Genomic DNA, 18846 nt, shown 5'->3' on the forward strand with positions numbered 1-18846 from the left:
CGTCACACCTTGACACAGCTTCACTCTCTAACTAGATCTTTGATGACAAACCTTTAATTTAATTTGCTCAACATAACAAAGCTGAAAGATTGAAAATATACTTTTACTGCTTTTGTATGATGATAGTTTCAAAACAGATGTGACTCCAGACAAACTTGAAAACATGAGTCTAAAAACTATAGGTAACCGGATCAAAAGGCGCCTCAGTTGGATGAAAGTCCTGATTCATTTTCTCTTCATGGGATTTTTTCTTCTTTATCAACAGCCACGGTTTTAAACAGCATTTGCAACACCATCTTCAAGGATCCTGTCATTGGTTTATCAGGACATTTATCATGATAAATAGATGGAAAAAAAAGAGAGGGATTCAAAGGAGGAGGGGGGGATATTTAAAAGTGAGGTAACAGATTGACAGAGCGTTATGTATGAAGTTGCTGCCTTTTATTAACGGGGCTGTCCTTCTCCCCATGATCTGTGAGTGTCTTCAAACATGAGAGGCAAGCTGAGCTCTGCAGGAGAGTAAAAAGCTCCAGCAGTCTCTGATTGGTTTCCTCATCCATTCTGGGCTCCCGAGTCTCTGTTAAACGTCAAGCCTCACGACTATGGCATCAACAAACAAAGCGGCCGAGGAGGAACGGGGCCGCCTGAGGTCACTTTTTCACACCTACGACGTGGACAACTCAGGACGGATAGAAAAAAACGAATTTTCTGCTATCTGCCAAGAGCTCCAGGTTCCTACTGAAGAAGCAGAGAGCATATTCAGCCGCCTGGACGCCGACGGCGACGGCACGGTCACCTTAGAGGAGTTCCTGAGTGGATTCACAGACCGACATGAGAAGGAACAAGTGGAAGAAGGAGAAAAAGAAGAAGGAGAAAAAGAAGACATGAACTTACCTGTGGAAGAATTTTCAATCAACAAAGAGCAGGTCATGATCAGGTGAGCTGTCAGATTTGTTTGTGTAAAGGTGTTTATATTTACAGTCAAATCTAGTTAGAAACAAGCAAACAGTTGTTCCAGGTTTTCACATGGAGCTGCTCTGCATGATGGAAGGAAAAACACATTTCAGATTACAATGCGTATTACTTATTATTAAAACACTGGAATGATAAAAAGGCAAAAATAAGGTTCAGATTAGTTAAAGTTACAAAATATTAATTCATGTTTTTGTGTATAAACTCGGTTTTGAAGCTGCTACCATCCTTTTAACATTATGTCCTCCTTGAAATGGATGCTCAAAGAGAGTTCAAAGCTTTGACCTAATTTTAAACCTCTATCTTGTGCTGCAGCATAAGGTTATCAGCAAATATCGTGGTTACATGTTGCATTTCATCATGCTGCAACCACACAAAGTGGGACTGAATGAGAGCTTTGTAAAGCCTGACTGTTTTGTAGTTTTTTTGTAGTTAAGAGTGCACATTTTTTTATTCTTTCCAAAGATATAGATAACAACAAAAAACCCTTGTTGTGCTTACAAAAAGAATATGCATCTCATAATTATTATGATAAGCAAGTAATAGATTTTATCTTATAATAACGAATCATGTACTTTGTAACTTAAACTATTGTTACTTGCACTGAATAATTACCGTAGTTAAGAGCACTTCTGCCTTTAGTATATCGTACATTTTTCCTTTTTAGCAAAGTTAAGAGCTAGTTCTCATAGCAATTAGATAATATGAGAGATTCTATCCCATCACTCTGCTTGGTTACCTATAAATATGAGAAAGTATAATATGACAGTGGCCAAAATTGACTTGAATAACTTTTACTGGCCATCTAAGTTCATTCAGTACAAGATATTGCAGCCACTTTCCTTCTGCGTAGAGCCTACACCTTCATGTTAGGATCAGAGGGAGGAGTGAGCAAACACCGTGACACAGGTACTGAGGGCAGGCGCGTTACCTGAGTCCTAGATAGCAGTTTTCATTTGAGACAGCTGGGATGGATTTTTATATCGCTTTACTCTGAATTGACTCACCTTTGACCCAAAATTTGATTGATGCAAAAAGGAATGAAAATAGTTGGCAGAAGCGCTCCGAAACTGCGGGCTACACGCTAAACCTTTTGCTTTGCGGTCATCCCGAGGAACAGACCCTTGCCACTTTATTTGGATTTCTTGGCTTCCCCGTCTCAGTGGTCATCCTAATTTTTCTGCAACATCCTCCTCTTCCCCTTCAGCCAGCCGCAGTCTTCCGTCAAGGGTATGAGCGCGGACGAGAGGGACAGGCTTCGCGCCCTCTTTCGCGCGTACGACGTCGACAACTCCGGGCGCATCGAGAGGAACGAGTTCCTCACGATCTGCGCCGAGCTGCAGGTGTCAGCGGTGGAGGCGGACAGGATCTTCCAGCGGCTGGACGTGGACCAGGACGGAACCGTCACCCTGCAGGAGTTCATCCACGGCTTCCACGACCGCTACGGAGAGGACATGGAGTCCGACGGAGGGCAAGTGTCCATCGCCTGGGAGTCCTTCGAGAAGAGACTGGGCGAGCAGGCCAAGTTCATCCCGAGGTGAGAGAGAGAGAGAGCGCGCGCACCTGTCCGGGTGGCTGCATGCGTTAAAATATGGAAATGTCCAGAAAGATAGGAGGCTGTTCAACAGAGAGCGCAGTGTGCGTAAAGCACAGACACTTTTATCGTTGCTGCGAACTATTTATTATAAAGAAAGCAAAAATACGACTGCAAACATTTAAGTACATATGTTGTAAAAAATAAAAAATAAAAAAGTGGATGGTTGCGGGGTTTTTTTCCCCCTCGGGCAGTGAAAGTAGTGAGTTTGTAAGAGATATAAAAATAATATAATAAAATAAAATTATTACACGATTCTTAAAACTCAAGAGTGGTAAATGTCTGGGAAGGGCCACAATGTAAAAATAGACAACTATTCAGATTTTTTTTTTAAACGCCCCCAAATATATATAACTTCCAGTAGCGTTTGTAATATGTTTAAAGCATAAATATCCCCCTACAAATAATGAATACAAAATTAAAGCACCAATTATTGAGCAGCACTTAATAAACTTAATAATATATCAATTATTAGTAATTTCTTATAAGACCGGAAAGGAGTAAAAAGTGTAGGCTGCCTAATCCAAAAATTGATTTTTGGATCAGTACGTGAACGATCTCTTACAGTAACTCCTTATTCACTTTTCGTTATGTGTTGCCAATATTAATAATTGCTAATTGCCTATCAGTCAAGTTTATTTGTGTAGCTCGTTTGAGCAACAAGATCAACATTTTTTTTTACATCAGCAATCTATCTGTTCTCTCTTAAGTGGTTTTACTGAAGAGTTGCACCTATTTTCTTACACTTAGTCAAACATGTTTTAAATAGTTACTCATCAGTTTATGTCTGTCTTCTTAGATTTTGTGGTTTAAATTTGTTTTGTATCAATTTTTGTCCATTTCATGCCAAGTCAAAATACATTTTTTAATAACACGTTAGCATAAACTCAATTTACTTCGAAAATAAAATTTAAAATTAAACAGCAAGTATATGATATCTAAATAATAATAATAATAATAATAATAATAATAATATTCTGCTTTCATTGGGCGTTTACGGTCTCACTGTTATCGTAAGAACAAAGTCATGGTTCCAGTTTCACTGAACGCATTTTAAACATTTGAGCTTCGTCTGTGTAGCTCATCTGAAGGTTTATACATGTCTGGTCATCCCTCTTTTCCTTTATGCTGAAATCATCCCTCTCTAGTGTGAACAAACTTGTCCTTTATGCTGATTCGGATTCTCACTGATGTCTTGTTGCAAAAAAGGTCCTGGGTTCGACTCCTGTCTGGTGCCTTTTTGCGTGGAGTTTCCTTGTTCTCCCAAAGAATGTATGTGTTTTCATCTGATACTCCAGCTTCCTCCTACAGTCCAGAAATATCCATGTTAGGTTGATTGGTCTACACACAGCTGTTGGTCCTGTGAGCCTCTGCATTGTCCTGTGATCTGTCCAATACTTCCTATCATCTAATAATGGCTGAAGATCATTCCCCAATACACAGATGCATTAACAAATGTATTTTTCTTAACTTAAAAGATCATACATGAGTTACTGCATCAATGCAGAGTGGCATGGAGGTGAAGCCCAGCTTATTTCATTAGAAAACTTCACTTTGGACCCTTCATCCACTTGGAACCTGTGACTCTCCTGAATGGGTCACGGTCCTCACAACGTTGTGGTTGTCCTTGCGGTTCTTTCTTTTTCTAAGACATATTTTTCTTCCACTAAACTTACATTTCTTTGGTTTTATGTAATATTCTAATTTTCTTATAAACTGACCGTCAGCCAAATTTAATTTGGTAGTTTTTCACTAAACAGGCTGACTGCAAGTCTGGCTAAAGTAATCAGGACTTGGAGTCTTCTGGCTCAGCTTCAACTCAGGCAAAAATGATCCCGATAACAAGATTTGCACATGTTTGATCACAGTTCCATTCATTTGGCTGAGTTTATTTTCTTGTTTCAGGTTTTCCAAGTGACTTAGTTACTTACTTTCATCAACCCAACAACTTTGTGTCCTATTTATTTCTCTTTTGAAACTGAAGCTCGGCTGCTGCATAACTGTCTAAACAAGCAAATATTTCTTCTTACTCTGTGGCACTAAATTTGACTAAACTATTCTAGTTTTTGTCAGCAAAGATTGTCAAAATGACTTCTATTTGCTCAATGTCAGAATAATGAAAAAGAGAATTACTTTGAGAGTTTTCTCCAACTCTAAAGGTTTACTTAATAATACTTTGTTGGGTTCTTGGTCCGTTCTTCGAGCCAGAACTGCTTTGCTCTAAAACTGATCTGGCGTCATGAACCACTGGGAAGACTCATTTGAGCCCAATGTTACCTTCCTTTTTGATATTTTTGAATTGTTGCTTCACTGTTATGCTAAGATTATGCTCCTTTCTTATACTGCATTCTATTTTATGAGGTACACCGGTTCCTCCTCAAGCAAAACAACCCCACAGCATGATGCTGCCACCCCCAGTAACAGTTTGGGTAGCGTTACGACTTGCCAGGTTTCACCGTTTTTTTCCAAACATAGTAACAGACATTTTGGGCATTTCTAAACACTATGAATCTAATTTGAAGGTCTAAGCCAGATATAGCGTATTTAAAGCTAAAGAAGGAAAGTTGACTAAAAAAGAGTGAATTTGTTGACATTTCAGTGAATGTGTGTGTGTGTGTGTGTGTGTGTGTGTGTGTGTGTGTGTGTGTGTGTGTGTGTGTGTGTGTGTGTGTGTGTGTGTGTGTGTGTGCGTGTGTGTGTGTGTGTGTGTGTATGGCCTCGGGCCTTGCATGAGACTGATCCTCGCGCTACTGCGCTGTGGCATCAGGACATCGATTGTCACAGTGGTGGTCTCAGCTAAAAGGACTCATTTATCTTCAAGTTCTCACAATCTCTAGTTCATTAGTCAGCTGAGAGACAATAATTTGCAAGTGAGCTCATACCTCACATCTGTTTTTCAAACAAAGATAGAATGTTTTGTTTCCAAAAAAAACAATCTGTTATTTGCCAACTGGGAATTTTATTTTAGTTGAAGTTGGGGTAACTAAAAGATCTTTTGAGGAGATTCTGGTGTTTTCTCACACCTGGTTACAAAGATTCGCATGTTTAGGTGTAAATATTGTTCAGAAAATCTTAGGGGATCCTTTTTACAGTTGGATAGATTAGGTAGCTGTTCCTCAAACCCAATTTATTTTAATTAAAACACATAAAATGCCTTGTCTGCCCTCATTGGTTTGGATGTATAAACCACCTTAAATTTCATCAGACATTTATTAAACTTTTTCACATTTTGTCACTTTACAACTTTTCAACTTGCATTCTAGTACAAAAAAAAATCTGTGAGGCATGCCGTGAATTTATATTCTGCTCCTTGGAATATTATTTCCCATGGGGAATGTTAAAATGTTCAAACAATTTGAACATTTCATTTTGGACTTCAGGTGAACTCTAACTTTTGATGTTATAAACGACATCCTGGCAACCACCTCTGTTTGTATCTCTATAGGTTTGACCTTTGCACTTCTGATCCTGTGTTTTTTTTTTCATTTTCATTTATTTGTGTGTATTCTGTCATTGTTTGACTCTGTAGTGACGCTGCAGAAAGATGTGTGTCACAAGGGGCTATCAGACAATGTTTTATGTAACGTTGTCTGTTTTCAGAGGATTATAGCCACTCATCCTCTTCGCTGGACAAACAGAGTCTGAGCACTCACAGGATATTCTTTCACCTTCCTACTGAGTCAGAGAAAATTGATCTCGTTGTTATGTTTCTAAAACGACATACATTTGATCAACGTTGTGGCTATAAGGTAGATTTTTAGTTCAAGTTGACATATTTTTGTAGAGTTTTTACTAAAAGTGTCATCATATTTTGAGTGAGAGGTAAATCAGCATAATTAAAAGTTAGTTTTTGGCAAAGGCTTCAATAAAATAACAGTAAACTTTCCATGTTTTCTCTAAAACAGGCTTGACTTAACAGTAAAAAGAAGTTAACTGTAATTTAAACTCAATATTCAGAATTTAAGGTGTAAGATGTGTTATTTCTACTCAAAATAAAGCAGGAGAGTTTATTATTCTATCAACTTACTCAAGGTCTGTCCACAGTAAGGTTTCCCCAACGTGACTATGCGCTCTGCGAAGTTAAAAAAAAAACCTACAAAAGTAAAAACTACTACAAAGATTACATTTTTTATCCTGAGAAATTGACAGACCTTTATGATGCTGTATGCTGCATATAACAAAAGCATTTTTGTATGTTTGAAACAACCACAAAGCATCAACAAACAGACCTTTGTAGACAAATACTTTAAAGTTTAAGATCGAATGTTGTTTTACTCAAAATTAGCTACATATTTGAACTGTCTCTGTCACCCCCTTAAAGCCAACCAACCAACCAAACCAAAAAAAAAAAGTGATTGGTAACCTGATTTTTTATTTTGTTTTGTTTTTCAGGCATGAACAGGCAGCAACGTTGTACCAGAACATCAGCCTGACTGAGCCCAGACTGATTCCTCAGTTTGAGAAAGTCATCATTAACTTCACCAAAGAGATCAAGCAGCAGAACTCAGAGATGGAGAACCTGGCTCTCGCCATCAAGAGGTGAGCAAAACAAGCACACCTCAAAGTTAAACGGTCCCGTGATGGAGCACAGAATAAGCCTGTGATGGCTGTGAATCATAGCGAGCCGATTCTTTTCCAGAGCACAGGACCAAGCATCAATGCAGCTCAGTGAGATGGAGGAGGAGATGGACCAGCGGATTCAGGCTGCAGAGAGAAAAACTCGTGAGCAGGTGGGGCACGGCCTGAATTAACACATGGACAACCTGCAACTTTCAAATGCATTCAGAAGATTAGCATGTTTTGACATGCCGGGGTAGTTGCTGTGAGCTGTTTCTGCTCCTTTCTCTGGAGTTTGTGTAAGCAGCGTGATAAGCAGGCTGCGTTTGTTCAGCTCTTCCCTCATGTCAAACAAACAGGCACAGCTGTATATCAGATTACCAATCCAAACTCTGACACGCCTGCTGATCAGACGGATTTCACAACTCTGTGGATATAAAACCAGTTAGGAGGCAGATGGAGGTGCTGGGGCATGGTTTATCCTCCAGTATGAAATGATAAGGCTGCACATATTTGGGGCGATAAGACTTGTGGCGTGAGGATAAAGCGACAATGTGTGTGTTGTCTGCCGGCGGGCCGCCATCAATGTGGTACCAGATAACAGCCAGCACTTCAAATCTGGATGAGTGAGAGGCAATGCGATTTCAGGTGTGAGTCTGAGACTTCAGCATCACATACAATTTATTATATCCGATTTTACTGCAGGGCTGCACAGTGGCGCAGTTGGTAGAGCTGTTGCCTTGCTGCAAGAAGGTTCTGGGTTCAATTCCCAGCCCCGGTCTTTCTGCATGGAGTTTGCATGTTCTCCCTGTGCATGGTGGGTTTTCTCCGGGTTCTCCAGTTTCTTCCCACAGTCCAAAAACATGACTGTCAGGTTAATTGGCCTCTCCAAATTGCCCGTAGGTGTAAGTGTGTGTGTGTGCATGGTTGTGTGTCCTGTGTGTCTCTGTGTTGCCCTGCGACAGACTGGCGACCTGTCCAGAGTGAACCCGCCTCTCACCCGAAACGTTAGCTGGAGATGAGCACCAGCAACCCTCCCGACCCCATTAAGGGACAAGGGTGCAAGAAAATGGATGGATGGATGGATTTTACTGCAGCTAAAGTAAAAAGTGTAGCACAGGAAGGATGTTCTGAAAACAGGAAAACTTTTTTAAAAAAAAAAGACTAAATACTCTAAATTTCACTTTGCAGTATCTTTGAATCATCTTTTAGGTCCCATTTTATGGTTGGCCAAATGTTTCCTTTGATTTTGACATTTCTCTGCACCAGATTAAGTTCTTTATTCTTTGCTATGTTGAAAAAGTGGATTCACATCCTTGAATTTGTGTCACATTTTGTGAAGTTGCAACCATCAACTTTCATGTCTATTAGGATTTTAGCAGATAAAATTAGTGTAGAATTGTGAAGCATAAACATTATGTGGTTTTAAATTGAAAACGATGCAAAGGCAGACGTTCATTTGTATCCAACTTCTCACTCTGAGGCTTCCAAATAAAATCCAGTGCAAGTTACAGGCTTTAGAAACAGCTTGTTTATTAAATAGAGGTCCTTCATTTGAAGGGTGAGTACAGCAGCCCTGTGAAGGCCTTTGAGGTAAAACCTCATACAGAAAACAAGTGGAATGACAGAAAACTGAAACTACACCTCAGCCTGAACCTGAACATCACTCACCATGCAGTGGGACGGCTTTTATTGGGAAGGGCAGAAAGACGCCCAGATTTCATGGGAACTCACACTGCCAATTAAAAGGATAGGTCAAAGTGTGATGCGTTTGGTTTGGCCTAATCAAAGTCCAGACCTAAACCCATTACAGAACTTGTGGCATGACTTGAAAATGTATGTGACTGAGCATGAGGCTTAAACACCTTCCGCTGTAATTGCACTGAAAGGTAGTTGGGATTTCACATGCATGCCACACTTTTCAGAATGTTGTTTTTAGGAATTATACATTACTTTGTGTTGGTCTGTCTCACAAACCCCTAAAAAAATACATTGAATAAATGAGAATACTAAAACTGATTCTGCTAGTTTATATTTAAAGTTTCCATTTAAACAACAAATGGAATTCTATGCTTTTAGAAATGTAGTCTACTGTGTTTCATAAACATTTTCTGCATAATGTATTTGAGAAAAGTCATGTAAGACCACAACAAGAGAGCAGTTAATAAATATAATATGCTTTTGATTTTAAATTTCACGTGATTTTATTCACTGGAATCCATTTTAAATAAATAAAGAAAGAGCATTTTCTTAAAAAGAAATGCTGCCTATTGAACATAAAGTTGATCAGTGTTGGTCGAGAAGCTGCGCCGGCAGACAACTACAGTTTAATTCTCTAATGTTTCAAGTACAAATAGTTTACAAATCAGTTCTCAGAAGACTACATTTAATTTTGAGGCCCTGATGTTAATGGGAGCCTTGGTGGCCATCTTATCTCTGTTCCGGTGTGTTATGTAAGTGTTCTCTAGCGAAGGAGCTGCTGTTTGTTTTGTCCTAAAATAACTCATAAAATCAGAGGGCGCTCACCTGTGTTCTCCCACAGTGCGATAAATGTGCAAACAGTCTGCGTCTGATCACTCCTTGAACTTCCTGTCACTTTACGTCGGTGGTGCAGTGATAGCTTAGGGTTCATATTTAAAGAGAGACAACTGATTTTGAAGGCAAATGTAATTTTGGATCTTATGTGTGTGTGTGTGTGTTTTCTCTAGGAGAAGAAGCAAACAGAGGCTGCACTCAGTGAGTTGCGGAGGAGTTACGACACTGAAGTTTGTGAGCTTCAGTGTAAAATCCAGAGGATGCAGATGGTATTTTTGATTCTGTCTTACTGTAACACATCAGCACTGCAAGTCGAGTGTTTCTGAAACAACTACGCCAATCAGGAAAAACACTGAAACACAGCAGAGATTGAAAAAAGTCACTTGCGTCATCGAATCTTGTTTTGATCCACTCTTTGTTGTAATCAACAACAAGTTGGTGTGACATAATCCCGACTGAGTATTTAACTGCTCTTCTTTGCTAAATGAATTCATTTAAATTAGGCGGTTTCCTGACTCTGACTCTGATCTTTCCCGTAAGCAGCTGCCAGCAGACTGAAGTATGCTGGAACACCAGTGTCACTTTCACAGTCAGGCTAGTTTAACTCCACCATCATGCATAAAAAATCTAGAGTAAGAAGGAAGAGCCTGTCCCAAAATCCTCATCTAAAATTTACATTTGTGGATGAACCAAATTCCTTCAGGGAAAAAGCTCATAAGGTTGGACAACACAAAAATTTGGCTTTAAAACCTGAGGACACTTAATCATCAGTCAAGCATTGTGGTGGCAGCACAATGCTGTGGGGTTCTTTTGCTGCTTGGAAAAATATGGGCCATACTCATTTACTAGATCTGTGTTAAGACACCAACAAATTCTGCAAAGAAGGATGTGAAAACGTCTAACTAGGATCATACAAGAGCAGCAAGTGGTGGAAAAGGGGCATTCACACTAAAAGTTAGTGGGGATTTATGCAAAATATTCATATTATAAATCCACTCGAAAAAACTAAACTTGATGCAAAATGTTAAATCGGCATATTTGAGCAAGTTTATGCCCTAAAGTGTGAACAACGAGATGTTTCATATAGAAACTGGGTCAAAGTTTGACCAAAAAAGATCAAAAACAAAAACTGCCTCTTAAAAATTTGTTCCACCAGTCACACTGTCTTCCCAAGAAAATGAACTTTGTGAGTAAACATGTTCATTTTCAACATTGAAAAAAGTCAAACTAAGACCAAGCTGGGACTTTACAGTTGCTTATAGTAAAATATACAAACTGCAAGGACAAATAATCCGACATCTTTGACCTTTGACAGATAGAGCAGAAGTACAAGAACATCACAGTGAAAGATGAGAGCCCAGCTTTAAAGAAGAAGATCAATGAGTTGACACTGGTGAGACCAAACACACTTTGGTTCATTCATGACGCAATGTTTGTTTTGCTCTTTTTTTTCTGATCTTCTGCCAATTTATTTTTGTTTTTTGTTTTTTTTTCTTCTTTAGGAAAACCAAAAATCAAAACAAGAGCTTCTGAAGTCTCAGACCAAAGTTGCCTGTCTGCAGAGTGAGCTGGACGGATTAAAGACAGAGTTAACTGATCAAAGCATGAACTCAGAACGGTAAAAGAAACATCATTTGACATAGTTTTATGCTTCTATGTACGGAAGAGGATTAGGGCCACTGGAAAAAAAAAAAAAACAGTTCTGACTTTAATCTCAGAATTCTGAGATTAAAGTCAGAATTCTGGAATTAAAGTCAGAACTGTTTTTTGTTTTTTTTCCCAGTGGCCCTAATCCTTTTCCTTATCTATGTGGTGTTTATTTTAGTTGGGGTTTTTTTTCAATTCAGTGCTGTTATTACATCAAAATATAGAAATGGAATCCAGAGCAGGATTTCCTGTATTCTGTTCCTTGTTCTGTAACCAAAGCAAAACAACAGTCATGTGGAAAACTTTGACGTTTTCTGTGAAATAAAATAAGAAAAAGGTTGTTTCTTCTGAGAGAGTAATAAATTAGGATGGCTGCCTCATGTAATAAAACCTGTTACTTAGGTCGTTGGACCTAAGTGTCTCTCTCTTCACTCCTGCTGAAGTGAGAGTGAAAACCATGGCGATGTACAAAGAGCCTTGGCAACCCATCAGAAAGAAGATCGTATTTGTGTTCATGACTCTTTTATGAAACTCATGGACGTCTCAAAAGAGCTTTAAATTAGTCTTTTCATTGCACACAAATTACAGCGTGTCCAAAGTCATGGGCTGCACCCTCCTTTGGAGTCAACAGCAAAGACTGAAAATGAGCAGCCAGGAAACCGGACAGTGTAGCTCTACCTCGGCATATTTCCTGTCGCCCAGCAAAAACACTTGAGTCGTCACAAACCTCACGACACGAAAGCTGGTAAAAATGGAGCTCGAAATCCTGCAGAATTTTTCTGTCAAGTCTTGAATAATTTTTACTTCGCTCCACTAACTGTTTGTTAAATTCAATAATATCTATTGATGAAAGCATAACAACACAACCACTTTAACTGTTACAAGTTAAAAAATCTCCCATCCAGCCCTCAATAAATGTTCAGATAGGGCGAACGGGGAAGGATCGATCAGCTGAATTTCGTTAAAAACTGATTTTTTTTGTTGACATATTGTTTATTGCACTAAACAAGAACATCTGTATTTAATTCAATAAAATTACTTCCTATCTTTCAGAAATTAGAAATGAGTTCAGACATCAACATTCTTAAAAAAAAATACTGTCTATTTCCTGGGGTGCCCTGATTCTTTCATGATCTGCAAAAGCCTGTAAACGACCTGGAGTTTCTGTAATCAAACGGACCCGTGTGAACAGAAGCACGGAGCCTGGGAGCTGAGGGCCCAACTCGACCTGCAGAGTGATGCTGGTTTGGCCTCAGGAGGTTTTGTTTTGTCAGAGCCGAAACAGGATATCCTGGAGTGACTCTGCACACACAACAACTTTCTCAGAAGGGTTGCCTAGCAACAGATGAAACAAAGTCACTGGCAGACAAACACTACTTTGCCTTCATGGATCTGCTCATCATCCTCACACAGTCGCTTCTTTATCTTACAGCTGTTACTCAGAAATTGCATCAAACCTTTTATTGCGGCTTGGGGATTTCACTGCTATATATATATATATATATATATATATATATATATATATATATATATATATATTGCACAAATGCTTTTTTTAAAGTTTGATATTTAAGTTTGATATTTAACATGGTGTGTTGAGACCGAGGGATTTTTAGACCTTGTTTGCGTCTTGTGTTTTGCTGCAGAGACGAGGAGCTCATAAAACACTTCGCAGACGAGCGAGACATCCTGGAGAGTCAGATTGAGATTCTGCAGTAAGTCTGACATTAAAAGTAACATAAAGGCAGGAACGTAAAACGTGCAGCCTTGAATTTTTATTTTATTTTTCTCTGAACGGACAGGACAGCCAATAGGAAGCTCCATGACAGTAACGACGGCCTGAGATCGACTCTGGAGAAAATCACCAGGGTAAAGATGCTGAAAATGCCTCCCGTTTTCCCCCCGTGAACTTGATGTGATTCCGACAATTTGTAGTCAACAGCATGCCATTGAATTTCACTTTATTTCAAATTTAAAGTGAAATTAGCTTTTTACATAGATCTTCCATTAAATTGTGTTGTTTTTGTGTTACAGTCTGGTAACGGTGGATCCCCAGGAGACATCAAGAACAGAAACAGGAGTAGAAGCATCTGCTACCCATCGCCACATGCTTTATTAGACAGGTAAAATAAAATACTCAGAGGTTATCTGCAGACTGATCTACATGCTGTTTTCATCATCTGTAGATTCGCTGTTCAAAGTCAAAAAATTAACGTGTGGGCTTAGATATGTTATGACACTTTTATTTAAAGTACTATGTGAGCTCCAGGAAGGTTTTTCTCCTCCATCCTATCAGGTGGCAACAGACTTTTTTTACCGGATTTATTTGCATGTTCTGTGAATGTCAGTGAAGGAAATATGGCTGTCCACTTCAGCTCTCTAATCACACTGAATAAAATAATTCTGCTGTTTTGTTTTTGTAAAGCAGAGATGGACATTAGAATGAGTTATGTAGCCTGTAGGCTGTGGTGCTGCTGAACATTGATGTTAAAACGGAAGGTAAAATAATATTTATTAAAAAAATTAATTAAGATTAGGAAGGAAGTTATGGTGATGAGAAAAAGTCAGATTTAATTACACAGCCGGGTCATCGCTATAACATATGTATGTTATGATTAAAGCAGCAAAATAAAATAAGTGTGATATAAAACAAAGTGACCTTCAGAGCAGGTCATGACTTGACAACAGGAGCGGGTCCAGGATGGACCCTAGAGGAACTCCACATGTAATTCCAACTTATCCAAACTCCTGTCACCAAAGTAAATGAGTACTTTTGATTTAACGTGGGTTTTCTCAGGCTTGGCCAGCGTTTGGATGATTTCCCCCTGTACACGCGTCGGCCCAGCTGTGACACTCTGGCACTGGCCATCTGTGACCCTGGGCTGAGGCGCAGGCACAGCAGCGAGTGCGAGGAGGACAACCTGCCTGAGATCTACGTGGACAGCGGCATGTCCACGCTCAGAGGCTCACATGGCGGCTACGACTGGGAGCCGGAGGTCCAGGGGCAAGATGGTGAAGAGGAAGAGAAGAAGGACAGCATACTGGGTGAAAGCTCTGACACAGAGGTCAGATAATAGAGGTTAACTCTTATATATGGTTCTGTACAAACTTCTTGCCATTAAAGTCAAGCACTACATGAATATATGTTCAAGAAAGTACACTCTACTTTCTTAATTTAGGTTCCAAAAACCTGAATTAAACGCTAGACTTTTATTCAACGTTTGCATATTTTAATTTTACTGTTAAATTGCTCGGTTTGCGCGTTTCTGTCACAGCCAGCAGAGACTCAGGACGGAGAGTCGGCGATTGGGTCGGACTGCAGCTCGGTTTTGGATTGGAAGCCCACTGACTCGCTTGGTGCTGTTACGCCTCCCGCCCCGACAACAAAGAAAACCATCAGCGCCATCAGCGCTCAGGTGAGGGAGAGACACAGAAGCTAGAAACTGCTATTTCAAGTAACTTATCCATGAGAAATGTAGCAATACTTTATAATGCATTATAATTCTCTAAACATTTGTAAGTTTCAAATTAAAGTGTTTTTTAGAGTTTTTGCCACAGAAATAAACATTGAAAGTTGTACTGTTCCTTAAAAATCTGGAAAAAATATCACTTAGGGTCTAAAAGATGCATTTTTCTTGCTTTTTGATAATTGTTGAAATTCAGATTTTTATCTGCCAAACTGCATTATATGGGATATGGGTGCTGAGCTTATTTGCTTTTTTTATGTAGTTTTGTGTTACTCCAACCACATGTTGCATACAGTCTGAATGGTCTGATCAGTAAGTATGTTAAGACAAACACTATTAAACGCCTGAAATTCCCTCAAAAAGAGCAGGGAAGGCGCAGCGGCGACCCATGGACCCGGCTGTGACAACTTCGAGTCCTAACCTGTTGACCTTTGATGAACGTCTCCCCCCTCTCTCGCAACCTGCTTTCCTGCCTACTAACTGTCATAGAAAGAAATCTAGAGCCAAAAAAAAATCCTTAAAAAAAGCAGGGTCAAGTGTCACTGGTCAGACAAGATGTCTGGGTTTCCTTCCTGCACACGCTTCCCTGTCAGTAGAGGAGTAAAGGACAGTGGGTAGTTGGATGGATGACCCGAGCTGATTGGCTCCCTGATGGTTACTCTGATGTTTGCTCTGCTCCTCTTTCTCTGCAGAACGACGACAAAGAAAGCGCTGACCTCGGCTACATGACTTCAGAGAAGGCCTACAGGATCGTCTTAGCCGGAGACGTGGCTGTGGGAAAATCTAGCTTCCTGCTTCGACTCTGCAAGAACGAATTTAAACTGAACTCCAGCACCACTCTGGGTGAGCTGGAGAAACTAAAACCTGCTCTGGGTGCTGATAAGTATTGTATTAGAACCAGGACACCTTGATTTTCAGTTGTTTTTTGTTTTCTGTGGTCTCAGGCGTGGACTTTCAGATGAAGACACTCATTGTGGATGGAGAGCCAGTTTTATTACAACTATGGGACACTGCAGGGCAGGAGAGGTGAGTGAAAAGAAAGAGATTATATTGTAATTGAAAAAGTTTTTTCTTCTCATGTTTTTGTGAACCTCATCTCTTCTTCTGCTGTCCTCACAGGTTTCGCAGTATCGCCAAGTCCTACTTCAGGCGTGCAGATGGTGTGTTACTGTTGTACGACGTCAACTGTGAGAAAACCTTCCTGAATGTTAGAGACTGGGTGGACATGATTGAGGTAACACAGTGGTTTGCTTTGCTGCTCTTTCCAGACATTTTCACATTGAGCCAACTCACAAAACTTGTTTAATCCTTCAGCTAATGTGTGCAATAAATTCATTTAAATGAAAAACTAAATGGTCCTACACGTTTCTCTCGTCCTATTTGCAGCCGATGTGTAAGTTTTTGATGGACGGCATGTATTTGTGTGTTTTTCTGTCCTGTGAACTTTGAGTTTTGCATGCTGGTCTTTGCTGGTGGTGTGATGTCGGTGAAAAGAAAATAGAAATGTGTCCATTCAGTGTTGCACTGTGTTGAAATCTCAACAAGCCTACAACACCTTTTCTAAATTTTCATGATCTACACCATGACATCAATTGTTATTTCTTTCCCAGGATGTGTCCCATGATGATATTCCCATCATGCTTGTGGGTAACAAGTGCGATCTTCGGCAAGATGGAGATAAATCTGTTCCTACCAGCTATGGGCAAAAGCTTGCAATGGTAGATACAAACAAAAGTGTTTTATTACACTCAACCTGTGACAAATCTCAGTGAACTAGGTTTTACTTTTACTTTTGAATGCATTCATTTATTTGTCTGTTGATACATTTGTATTTATCACAATATGCATGTATTACAGTTAAGCCCAAAACTATTTAATCTCAACATTTTGGAAAGATTCAGCCAGAATCCCGACTTAAATTGGTTAGAGAATCTGTGGAGGAAGCTAAAGATTAGGGGGATGGCAAAGGGGTTTTCTGACCTCAAAAACTTGGAGCCTTTTACCTGAGACAAATCCTCAAAATGCCAGTGGGAATGTGCAGAAAGTTGATGCAGAAACCTTTCTGTTAGGTTTTTTCACTTAGGTCCAGATAAACATATCAGGAATAATGCTTTATGGGGTGGTAACGAGTTATCTAATTAATACAATCTTTTTTTAATCTATATTCTAATCCTTTTTCTATTCAGTGTTCAGACTAAAAGTAAATAGAAACAAATACTTCATAGTAAATCGTATTTCTGCCTCCGTCCACCAGACATACAGCACTCTGTTCTGTGAAACCAGCGCCAAAGATGGCTCCAACATCCTGGAGGCTGTGCTGCACCTGGCCAGGTGAGGCGCTGCCTGTTTCTTATCCAGGTTTAGTTGAATTAATTTATGTCCTCCCTAATCTATATATGTTTTGAAGGCCTAAAACTTAAAATGCAACAGATTGCTGTTAATTGAATGACTGATCAATGTCACTAGAGGCTCTTTTAGATGTGGAAACTTGTAAATGTCTTTTTCTTTTTTTTTTTTTTGCATCTGGCAGGTTGGTAATAAAGCAGGACACCTTTGAGGAGAAACACAATCAGTCGCTGACCAGTTTAAATGCTCCCAAGAATAAACCGAAGCTCTCCTGCTGCACCTGATCTAATTCTCCAGAGCTGCACCTCCTCGTCTGCCTTAATGTGAAGAATACCAGGAGCAGAAATTTAACAAAACAGCAACACAAAGAAATAATTGTTGGAGAAAAAAAAATCAACAACCAGAACTGTTTTATTTATAAACAAAGTGGCAAAAAGAAGAGCGATAAGAAAGCCGCTTCAGGAAGTTTGAGTTATTGCCGACTTTTACTTTGTGAAAGATAATTTCATTGGTTTTTGTGCTTTTATCGATACTTTACAGGATGTATTTATGAATTGTTTGCCATCCAAACATTTTTCTTAGAGAAAAATGAATCATGATACTAAAACTGGGAAAGTAAAGTTAGAGGAAGTTAATATAATGAAGGCTAACACTTTATTTGACGGGGTGTGAATAAGACTGACATAACACCTGTCATAAACATGACATAACACCTGTCATGAACATGAAGGAGTCTTTATGACTCATGAAGTCTTATTCAGTAAATAATGACACTTTTAATGCAAAGTTACTTTAAAAGTTGCATTGAAAGTCCATTAAAAGAGCCAACGTTGCATTAAATTGTCATTATTTACAAAATCATGCAAAGTTGGTACTTTTAATGGACTTTTAATCCAACTTTTAAAGCAACTTTGCATTAAAAGTGTCATTACTGAAAGACACATCATGACAACAGTCATAGACATTCATAAGGACTCGTTCATGTTCATGACAGATGTTATGTCATGTTTATGACAGTGTCATGTCAGTCTTATGCACACCTCTTCAAATAAAGTGTTGCCTAATGAAGTGATGTGAAAATAACGTAAGAGGTGCAATCAGTCGGTTTATGTGTCGCATTTGTACTGGTGGAAAAAGATACAAAGAGTATTGATGACGAGAACTGAGACAGATTTAAGCAGTAAATGTCCACGATGGTTTCAGGTGCAATGTCCCAACCCAGTTTCTAAATAATACCAAGCAGTGTTACATTTTTGTTGTTATAAAGTTTCTACTTGTTTATTTCAGCTCACAAATGCTATTAAGTTCAAGATGTTATCTACATAATAAATAAATAAGAGAGTAGAACAGTGTATAGACTGTTATTTTAAGAACAATTTTAATTCAATAAAGGAATTATTGCATTCTTTCGGTTTTCTATGAAAAAAAGGGCAACAAAGGTGTGATTTTGAGTAAAAAGCCTGTGAGTGTGAAATATCTAAAACACCAATAGTCTCAAGATGGGGGACTTTTTTTTAAAGCTGTTCCAATTTTACATTTACTTAATGTTTAAATAATAGATTATAAATTAAACAGAAACACTAAACTGTCAGTGTTGTCTGGACTGGAGGGTCTGAATAGTGACCAGCAAAGAGAAATGAGGTTGAAAGAGTTTTGGAGAAAAGAAATCCAAGCACAGCTTATGAAACCCAAATATGTGAAGAAAATTGAAAAAATATTGCTGACAAC

General features: G+C 39.1%; 1 protein-coding gene across 1 annotated transcript; it reads left to right on the forward strand.

Annotated features, from left to right (window-relative positions):
• Nucleotides 1–216: 216 nt before the first annotated feature.
• On the forward strand, nucleotides 217–18521 carry rasef (RAS and EF-hand domain containing). The gene is made up of 18 exons (XM_008418440.3): nucleotides 217–937; nucleotides 2180–2509; nucleotides 6959–7105; nucleotides 7206–7296; nucleotides 9832–9927; nucleotides 10974–11051; nucleotides 11161–11276; nucleotides 12952–13020; nucleotides 13108–13174; nucleotides 13340–13428; nucleotides 14103–14370; nucleotides 14581–14721; nucleotides 15465–15615; nucleotides 15717–15798; nucleotides 15892–16006; nucleotides 16383–16490; nucleotides 17027–17103; nucleotides 17303–18521. The coding sequence occupies exons 1-18, from the start codon at nucleotides 603–605 to the stop codon at nucleotides 17400–17402; spliced, it is 2460 nt and encodes an 819-aa protein (XP_008416662.2). The 5' UTR covers nucleotides 217–602; the 3' UTR covers nucleotides 17403–18521.
• The last annotated feature ends 325 nt before the right edge of the window (nucleotides 18522–18846 follow it).

Source organism: Poecilia reticulata, chromosome 9, assembly GCF_904066995.2.
Source record: "Poecilia reticulata chromosome 9, P_reticulata-male-v2, whole genome shotgun sequence".
Taxonomy (NCBI): domain Eukaryota; kingdom Metazoa; phylum Chordata; class Actinopteri; order Cyprinodontiformes; family Poeciliidae; genus Poecilia; species Poecilia reticulata.

Bases quoted from the DNA above. Each gene is read 5' to 3' on its own strand.
- rasef (XM_008418440.3), top strand. From the start codon at position 603: ATGGCATCAACAAACAAAGCGGCCGAGGAGGAACGGGGCCGCCTGAGG. The intron at 938-2,179 runs GTGAGCTGTCAG...CTTCCCCTTCAG, and splicing joins AAAGAGCAGGTCATGATCAG to CCAGCCGCAGTCTTCCGTCA. The intron at 15,799-15,891 runs GTGAGTGAAAAG...CTGTCCTCACAG, and splicing joins GACACTGCAGGGCAGGAGAG to GTTTCGCAGTATCGCCAAGT.